This window comes from Hippichthys cyanospilos, chromosome 10 (genome assembly GCF_059441005.1).
Source record: "Hippichthys cyanospilos isolate Australia breed blue-spotted pipefish chromosome 10, RoL_Hcya_1.0, whole genome shotgun sequence".
Classification (NCBI taxonomy): Eukaryota; Metazoa; Chordata; class Actinopteri; order Syngnathiformes; family Syngnathidae; genus Hippichthys; species Hippichthys cyanospilos.
Genome location: NC_142378.1, coordinates 19,981,767 through 19,992,119, shown reverse-complemented (window position 1 = coordinate 19,992,119; position 10,353 = coordinate 19,981,767). Strand labels below are relative to the sequence as shown.

The following is a 10,353-nucleotide window of genomic DNA, read 5'->3' as shown; positions in this document are numbered from 1 at the left end:
AGTACGAGCGGGTAATGATGGAGTACATTTTGATAGCATATCACAATATTTTGCCAACAATTACAACTGCATCAAGATGCAGCAATTATGCCAAGAAAATAGAGGAAAAACCTCTAAATATCTTTTTTATGTGTGAAATGTGGTAAAACCTTTGCATTTACAAAATAACTAAATGCAGCGTTGACACCAATATTGAGGTTAAAAGCCAGTGTATATGACTGTAATGATTAGACAGCCAAATCAACTGATTACCATTATGGGTAATTGAGTATGGTTTTGAGACCTACTTTGATTTAAAACTATTCAAGCCATCAGACTTTCAGCCTCTTATCAATGAATGTTGGGGCTGCAACCAATGAGGATTTCGCTAATGTATCAATCTGCCAAATATTTCTTTTTTCCGCTTAATTGATGAATTGGATACAAAGTAGAATTTTTTCATATCCAACATTTTTTCGTTATTCGTAAATTCACTATGCAGAAAATGCCCAAATATAATAAGTTGACTAGCTTGGTCTGTCATGTTGGGAAACTAGAAAATGATCAATTTGTTTGCCTCACTTAAAGCTACTGTTTTATTTTGATTCAACTTCTCACCCGTCACTCTTAACGGATGGCCCAGTGTCAGTTAAACAATATGACCTGGCCTGGTCGGTCCTGCCAGTTCGATTGCTTGATGGCGAAAGCAGAATTCAAAACACGGAGCAAGAATTATTGTCCTTAATTACAAAGCTAGTTGTATTGCACCAGTGACATTAGCGTTACAGAAGATGATAGCTCCAATTACTCCTGCAGCATGACCCCCATTAAGTACATATATTGTCAAACACAGCTTTATATTTCTGCCACATTTTCCCTATTAAAAGCAAATACAGTCCACCTTGAGTCAAAGTTGAAATATTCTGAGTCACATTCTTGTCTGAGTACTCTGTTTTGACATTTCTTGTTTGGTGCATAGTTGGACTCTCCTGTAACTGGCTGCTTTGTCATGGCCATGCCACACCCTGCTGAGGAAGAGGACAGCCACCTGACCTTGATGCTCACATCAGCCCATCCCTCGCTTGTGTTGATCTGCGCGCCGCTCAAAGGTAGACCGCTTTTCCTTTCACTTTGCTTTACCTTTCATATCATGAAAACATGCCAAATGTTTTACACTGCCAAATGTCTTGCATAATCCCTTTTCCACATTTACATCCGGTTTCATTAATTAGACAACACAGCGGAAAACATTAGTCCTCACTCCACAAACCAATCCTTTTATCCTTGCCCTGTGTTTTTATAGTCCATGAGGGAGTGCTTCCATAAGTGCAAATGTTCCCTTGCTGTGTATCAAACGCACAAGAATAAGGAATCAAAACATACTGTATAGGAGTGGCAAGCAGAGGAAGGCGGTGGCGCTGTCCGTGGTGCTAGAACAGTCTTTCCACCTTGTGGAAGCACTAGTGAACTGAAGCAGCATCATTTCGTGAGCGGTTTTGGGGGGGGTTGATGCAGGGAGGGCGGGAATGCAGAGGGGGCGATACAGGGAGAGGGGAGAGAGAGAGCGCAATAGGGAGGGGAATTTAAACTAAGTGCTATGTTTTGGGACAGCTAATCTGCTAGCGAGCAGTTTCAGGATCGGAGCGTATTTTGCGAGCCAGTGTGCGGGGGACAGATAAGGCAGAACGCCAGCCCTCCGAGCTGACCTACCCACTTCACGTTTTAATGTGCGGACTCCTGGGAGATTTAAAGAAAGAAAAAAAAGAAAAACAGAAAAAATATATTGACTCAAGACGTGTGCGGGAACCCTGGACAGAAACATTATTACGGCGGCAGGCAGCGAGGCACGTCTGAAAGACAGAAGGGAGCCAAAAAGAAAGAGAAAATAAAGGACTTTCTGCTTTTTTTTTTTTTAAATTGCTTGTTTTTTCTTTCTTTTTTTTTTTTTTTAATTTCCTGCTTCTGGGACTGACTCCCATCCTTAGCAAAGAAAAAGGAAAGAAAGAACCGAAGAGCAGCTGACACTAATAGGACCGAAAAAAAGTACCTAATTCCAACATGTTTGAAATAAGCCGAACACTCAACGCTGCTTTGCTGAGCAACGAGGTAAAGACATTTTTCATTTTCTTCTCATCCCTGCCTCACCTGTCTTCTGCCAGCCATTCTCTCATGTGTGCGTCTGCTCCCTGAGCATGTCTGTGCACTTCTGTGTGCTCGTAGCCTCAAGACCAATTGATGATAGAGGCACATTTTACTGTATGGTCATACTGAAAACAGCTGCTCTGCTGCACATAGTGAATGAAGAGCTAGTGCTCATATTTTGACATCCCCTCATTGCAACAAGGTAGCCGTCATACCGTTCAAACCCAGCCTTGCTTGTGAAATCGGGGCTTAAATTATGCCTTCAAGTTTGCGGGCTTGTGTGTTCACGTGCTTTTGTGTGAGAGCAAAAAATGTTCCTTAATCCCCTCCTCTCTGTGGTTTCCTTCTTCATACACACTCCCTCTTTACTTTTAATATTCATCATCGTACTTCCTACCTGCTGTTATGTGCCCCCCACCCCCTCCTTTGCCCTTCTTCTCCTCCCTTCTCCTCCCACGTCAATGCGTGAGCGTGTATATGTGTGTTCTGTGAGCAGCATCTCAAGATGATGGCGAGGTACGGGCAGCTCTCGGGACTAGCAGCCAGTGGTGTGGGCTCCGTCCCCGAGTCGCACTCGCCGCTATTTCCCAGGGATCTCCCGTCATCGCCCGCCCAGACGGGCTACAGGTCATCCCTGGTAAGAGGATATAGACAGAGCACTGTATCTCTATATACAAGTCTCCATCTTTTTAATGAACATAGGCGTGCGTTGTAATACCATGAAAAGAAGCAGGGTTGGGGCAGTGAGTTGTTTGTGTGTATGTGAGGAAGGGAGTAAAAGGACAGAAAGAGAACAAATCAATTGTGCGGTATTTTCAATAGATGGTATTCGTAAATATTTACATTGCTGTGTTTCTTCAATTACCGTACGCCTACTCTGTCTTAAGTCTACGCCAGACTGACTGTTATCTGGGGAATATGTGTTTGTGTGTGTAAAATGTGCATGTGTTAGTGTGTCTGCATGGCAAAAATAATTCATTGTTGTGTTATTTTGTATTGTTTGATATTAGTCACAGCTAAACAAAAAAAAAAAATCAAATTAGTTTGTGGATGGATAAATGAGGATTGTCATTACAATTTTTATTTTAACACTAGCTTGGATTCGATGATCATTCTGGGAATACTGAAGACACTTGGAATAATTTCCATTGATATCAACAATTCCACTGACAGTTCCGGTAGAGAAAACTTCAGGGGAAAGAAACCAAAGGGGAAAGAAGGGGCACAAGAAAACCCAGAGCATTTAAGCAAAAAACATTATAAGAAAATTCCTGACTCGCCGCATTAAGGCGACATGAAGCTGTGGGTGCTTCATTGCTTCGCCTACCCTTCAAACTGGCTCAGATTCACACCCCAGAGCTTCCTGGAAGCTTTCATAACCCACTGTCATGCTGCTGACTATACCCAAGGGGTTTTCGGCAAACTCTATGCAAATGTGCGGCAAGGATAAGCGGTGAAGTGCGTCTATGTGGAGTTGGGCTTCAAAAGTGTTTTCGTTTTTTTCCCCCCACTTCTTGTTCTGCAATATTACAATAGTTCAAAGCCATCTGTCTCAGGGTTTTTGTTGTCCAAAATGCCCATTAAGACTGGCTGTGTTATCTACTGTTTGCACGAAGTTGCTGGCCCATGAATTATTTGTTGTAGTGTAAGTTGAAAGAAAAATTTATTATACAAGAATGATTGGCATGTTTACACATTTGATGCGTCGTATCGGCACTGAGAAGATGGAAAATACAAAATTTGAGGCGGGGGAGTGCCAAGTTAAAAATCACTTTGAATTTAATGCCGCTGATTAGAAATTTGATTGGGGGTAGGAAGGGGGGGGGGGGGGTGTAACTGCTTTAAAATGGAGAACTCCTAATTGCACCGTGTTACATCTCATGCCGAACTGAGTGGTTGTGCTTGCTTTTTGTGATTTTGCACATTTGCCCTGTGTGTGTGCGAGCGTGCATGTATGCCATTGTTTGCGCCTGCATGTGTGATTACCCTATTTAAAGAAGACCATCATGATGAATGGTACTGTCAATAAGCTCGGGGAGATCATTTGCATACATTAATCAAATGCCCTGGAAAATTCTTGTCGATTTCTTGTTGAAATCTTCACATGCAGCCTCACATTCAATTCATCATTTTAACCTGGTGATTAGCTGCAGGCAATATTATGCTACACTTTTTTTTTTTTTAGAACACATAGCTCATTTTTATATTTTAGTTTTCAAAAACAATTATTGAACTATTTCATTTGAAAATGAAGATCCAAGTAAAAACAGAAAAAAATTACCATAGAACACAAAATATTGTGTGTGTGCGTGTGCGTGTATGTGTGGGTGTGTACATGTTGTAACTATTGAAGTACTTACCATACATTTAACAACCATTAATATGGTTTACATTTGAAAAATGCATGTATGAATTAAAAATCACCATGCCATCCCAGTAGACGAAGGCGATGCAATGGTAAGGAGGACTATGGAGGAAAAATATCTGAATTGTAAATTGTTCCGTATTTCAGTCAGCCGAGATTTAATTTTCAAGACGGCCGCGTTTAAAAGACTGCAGTGTGATGCGCTTCCTAGCTGAATGTTTTTAATTTCTAGAAAGCTCTGCTGATTGCCCACTGCAGGCAGCTGACGTTCTCGATGTGACATGAGGCTTTGTTTGGCAACTCTATTTTTTTCCTTTGATTCAACATTTCTAAATGAGAAAAGACTTATTGGTATTTTCAAGCCACGTTTTCCACGCAGCAGGAACAAGAATGTGCGCCTCGAAATTGATAAAGGTCATTGCTTATACGACAATAATGATAAACTCCTTCCATCTGATGCTCGCCACTTTTCTTCTCATCCTTGATTGCAGTGTTCTTCACATCTGGGAAATTATCTCATTTATGCACCACAGCCCTGCTGCTGTCACCAAAGAACGTGCAGGTGCAGCCGCCCGAATGATGAAAAGATGTTGGGAATGCATAAAAATGGAAATGTGGGAGTGTTGGTTGATGGCTGGCACAAACAAATACACTTTATTATTTTTAATGGCTTTCCCTGCTACTAAGCATTAGAATGGACAATGAGAAAAAGAAAGGAGAAATTGTATTTTATTGCTTTGCTCTGTAAATACTCTTTTAAGCTATAGGGGCACCCTATGGCGTATTTCAAACTGGAGCATGCTGTGACCATATCATGCGGATGTGCAATATGCGTGCGAGTGTGTGTGTGTGTGTGTGTGTGTGTGTGTGTGTGTGTGTGTGTATAAACCATGTGTGCTCTTGATATGAGCACATGTGGTGTGTCAGTTGCAGGGAACACAGAGATACTGAGAGACACTACAAGGGGGGCCTACAAACTACACATGTGTACTGTATATGTGTCTGTATGCGTGCATAAATGTGCTGGCCACCAGTGCTGCAGGGAGGGCCTAGTGATTAGCAGCTGAGCCTGTGTCCCTTTGGGAGCCATCGCCACAGAAAGGAGCAGGTGTCTGCAGGCTCGTGAACGCACACGCATACACATGCATACAAACAAATAATGCGCAACACACACGCATGCACACGCGCACACACGCATACACACTTGCCCTAACCATTTTCCTCTCTGAGTTGACATTGATTCACACCCAATTTAGCACATACACTGGGCGAGGCTCAAAACGTGTTTCCTCACAAAGCATGTTTTTCACGACATCCGATCCGTAGATGAGAACAACAAAAAGCTCTGAGACACGATCTATAAGGAATAGTCCAAACGCAGTGTAGCCTGCTGAGCCAACAAGAAAGCCCACGCCCACCCAAAGGTCACCTCTCTATGTTAATGTACTTTGACCTGCGATTCCACCTACGCGTTGGCTTCAACTAACATCTGGGTTGTGCATAGTCCTTCTGTTTATGACAAGAGACTGGACAATGTGAAAAACATTTGCAACTTCCAAAACAAAATATTATTTTCTGTGTAACCCTGACTGACAAGTCCGTTAATGAAACCATTCACTAAACTGAAATGTGTTTCAGTCAATTAACATGAATTTCTCATTTTTACATTTCAAGACAGTTTTCAGACACAAATAATTGCTTCAGTCTATGTTGGCATTATACAGCAGCTTTGCTGAGAATTTAGCTTGAGTCAATGTTTACGTGTAGAGTTCAATAGTTTGAATAAGCAAAATAATTAGACTTACTGCTTTTCGTTCTTTCTGCTTAATTCCCCAAAATCCAGCTTAGTCGTACAAGGTCGAAGAAACCGTTTAATTTCAGAAACTTTTTTTCTGCTTTCTTGGACAATGATTTTAAATCCAGTAGAAATTATATTATTAGGCTTGGTGAGATAAGGCTATTGTGTTGGTCAATTCTGCATGTTGTTATTTGCACACAAGTGTGAACTGTAATTACAAGTATATAGAAAGAGTATATAACATTTAGTGATATTTATTGGCTCAAGCAGTACAATTTTATTTCATACTATAATTTGTTGATTTAATGTTATTATTATTATTATTATTATTATTATTATTATTATTATTATTATTATTAGTTACATTACATTTTGGGATTTTTACAAAAACAATGTACTTAAGGGCTAGGCTCTCATTTCCCAGCAGCCATATAGTCCAAACTGTAATTCAAGTGTATGAAAATAAGGCATAAGAAGACAATGCACAGGGTGTTTTTGTCTAATGAGCTAGCTAACATAATTCACAAATCTTATACATATTTATATATAAATGGACATAGCTACCAACAATAGTCAAAAACACCATGATGTGGCCATCCAGCAGGAGATCGAACAGATGCCAAATCTTCCAACACAGCTGTTCATGTGCGTCACACAAGTGCACTTACTCTTCTTTACATTAAAGCAGATCATATACAAACATCTGTGAATTATCTAAATGTAATTAGTCATTAGTTTCCCAGGTCTCCTTCTTTAACGAGTCTACTACTTCTTTTAATTTAATGCTTCCATTGTTTCATTAAAGCAAGTTGTGCAACGGCGACATTCGATTTTTTTGTTTATGTGAGAGTATGCCTCTCCTATCGTGGAGAGATGAGCGATTCTGATAAAGGTGCACAAAAAAAATGTAAAAGCTTTGAAATGCACTGCATATTTGGATTGTTGATTGGATTTGTGGATTTGTTCATTACCTTCAGGGAAAAACATACAAAGAAAGATGTCATTAAAATTGTACTGTATTCATGTGGCCAATGGCAGTTTAGATATAATATTTAGGATAAAATGTTATGGTCACAACTAGGCCTCACTAATATGACAAATAAAAATCTTAACTCAAAATTCCCACTGTGATATATATACACGTAAAGCAACATTAGTCACAACAGAGCCTTTGACTGGCTTACCTGTGTGTGATAATCTACCATGACAGTTGTGATACTGTCAGATTCTAATTTGTAATGGAAACTAATCTTCCTGCCTGTTGCAACATTCATTTTCCCTCTCAAAAGATGATGCACTTTGGAACTGCAATTGGCGATGCTGTCCTTTGGAGATTTTTCGGGTGAAGACCCCAGATTAGGAAAGACACAGCTGCTCTGATTGAATATGAGCATGGTGATACTGACAAATGCCAGCCAGTACCTGAGAAATGGCCTTCGTCAAGGATTCTGAGATGCTAATAAACAACATTGATAGTTAGATGGCCAATATTGTTTTTGTTATTGATTCAGAAATTGCCTGGGGTGAGCCAAAGCATCTGTTGTCACCATGCATAAAATGCGTATGTGTGACTTTTGCAACCATTGAACATTTTGTGGCAAATTAATGGTACAACTTTAGTTTTAATTTGTTTGTTATGCACTTATCATAATGGATTTAATTCAGTCTGTTTCAGGATTCTGACAAAAACATCTTGTGGTATTAAAAAAAAATGTTAACTGCACATATGAAATGAACTAAAATCAAATTACGGTAATAAAATCAAATCATCTACTGATTTAATAAAATAAAATAATCCACTGATTTATCATCATGTTTTTCCTCTAAACCTGGAGTCACTAACTCCGGCTTTTTAGGTTCTCCCAGCCTGCATTTTTTCGGTGGTGCATCACAGGAGGGTTACAACCGGAAAAAAATGCTGGAGAGAAGAACCTCAAGAGCTGGAATTGGTGATCCCTACTATAGAGAAAAAGTGTGTATGATTATTATAATATGATTATTCATCTAGAATTGTTACCTAGAGCGATGCCACTAGTACATTTAAAACATAGAATTTCCTCAAAAGCAATCAAAAATTATTTTACAGAAATGCCTATGCTGGTCTAGCTTTTTTTCTTTAAAATTACATGAAAATAAGTGCAATTTTCTATTCTAATTTTTTTCCTCATTTTAAAACCCCCCATATGAAGCATGAAACCCGACTGCCATCAAGAGTACAAATACCTTGAAGTATAAGCCCAAGACATAGTATTTGTAATTACCCATTCGTGTCATTGGCAGTACTTTATTCATTTGGCGAAACAGTGTTAGTTAAAGATGTGTTGACATGTCTTTATTTTAGAGCCCACCAGACTTGAAACTACCTCCATTCTAGGTTTTGAATTGGTAGTATTTTATTACCGTATTTCTCCGTTTACATGTTGAGTCGTCATTTTCAACTCCTATATTTGGGGGGTCGACCAATACTCGCATAACTCAAAACCAGACCAATTTTGTCCACATCCCTGTGTTTGAAAAACATTCATTCAAATGCAAATTAAGTAATACCATATCTTTTACGAGGCTTAAAGTGATTCTATATATCTCTAATTCGATATAGTGTGCATCCGTTTTAGCCTGTTTGCATTTTCAAATGCACTTTCATCGAGTGCCGCCTTATTACCTCTTTGTTGTCAACAACGAGGCTGTGTGGATCATTTTTCCAGCGGACTTTGACGTATTATGAAAAGAAAAATATGGCTTGACTTGTCCGTTCGAGACATAAATGCGAGAGCAGTGGCATGGCACGCGTGGATGTCGGCAGGTGGGGGAGAAACACTGCGAAGAGCAACCGATCCACGCTCTGATCTCACCACGCTACATTTCAAACAAATTGAACAGGTCCGAAGATGACCCGCTGAAGAGTAATGAGGATGTACATGCACAAATGACGAGCAGGAACGAAAGGACGTTCGGGATTTAAATGGGAGGAGACATTGGTGTGACAGTTAATGATGATGAGTTTTAGGGCTTTTCGAGAAATTTATACTCACGTGTAAAAAAAAAATAAAGCATTGAAACGTCAAATCATTTTATTGTTGCAACATTAGTTTCAGCATTTGCGCGCGCGTGCATTGCCTCACACTTGATTCATTGTGACGCCCTATGCCCTCCTCCCCATAACTGCAACAGTATGTTATTCGATATACGATGAAGAAATGTGTCTAAAAGTACTGAAATTTTGTCATTTTAATATCACACACCATGTGTTTTAATTGGACAGCCATGATTTGTGTAAGCACTAAAGTCAGGGGTAGGCTTCTCCTCGCGTTTTTGGAAAATTCACCCGTTTGTATTAAAAAAGGGGGGCTCAACTTATGCACAAGGTCGACTTGTACACAAAGAAATACGTTACTTTAGTTTTTTTCTCTAACCGGCCAAGGGTTCCAGCATCATCGATGAGCTGAAGCATGTCTCTAAGCATGAAGGCATTTCTCTGAAACCCGGTGGATTTTTACTTTCCCCTCTTTTTTATTGCCCACTAGATTTTCTCTGGGCAGGAGAAAGGGCGCTTAAGCATGAATTGACATTTCAAGAACTAGGTTTTGCCAAGCCTCTCCATGTTTTATCGTCATGGCGCTGCGGGCCACGCCTTCAAATAATGCTGGATGTGTGTCATTTATGAAAGGTTAGGCCTTATCAAAAGCCACATACAGTATAGCGGAGCCTTTAGTAAAGCGCGACTGATGTGAGGTGTTCTGATATAATAAACAAACAGCAGTCATTTTCAGGTGATGATTGAATGATGCAGAAGGGGTGGGTGAAGAGTTGAATGACTGTAATGCACTAGTTTTATAATAGACACACACTCAAAAAAACCTCATTAAGCCATGTGTACATGTGCGTGTGTGGGGGTTGATTAAAGCCTCCACCAGATGGACCCCAGCAATCACCCTGTGAGCATGGATGTACCCCGACCAAGATCAAACGCAAAACGATCTGTTACCCATGCTCAAAATTGCGCTTTAGTATCTTCAACTGACACATCTTACTCTCACACTTTTTATTTTGACGCATGTAACCTCACACT

The 10,353-nt window shown here is 39.9% G+C and overlaps 1 protein-coding gene across 4 annotated transcripts in view; it reads left to right on the top strand.

The window, feature by feature from the left end:
* Nucleotides 1-1,039: 1,039 nt before the first annotated feature.
* Nucleotides 1,040-10,353, top strand: part of elavl4 (ELAV like neuron-specific RNA binding protein 4) — a 132,598-nt gene continuing 123,284 nt past the window's right edge. For 2 of the 4 annotated variants that reach the window (XM_088426254.1, XM_088426253.1), the window contains exons 1-2: nucleotides 1,595-2,085; nucleotides 2,618-2,758. In XM_088426254.1, coding sequence (XP_088282380.1) covers nucleotides 2,038-2,085; nucleotides 2,618-2,758 — 189 coding nt within the window. In that variant the 5' untranslated portion in view covers nucleotides 1,595-2,037. Of the gene's footprint in view, nucleotides 1,089-1,594; nucleotides 2,086-2,617; nucleotides 2,759-10,353 lie in introns of those variants that run through there. The other 2 variants (XM_088426259.1, XM_088426255.1) reach the window with 2 other exon arrangements.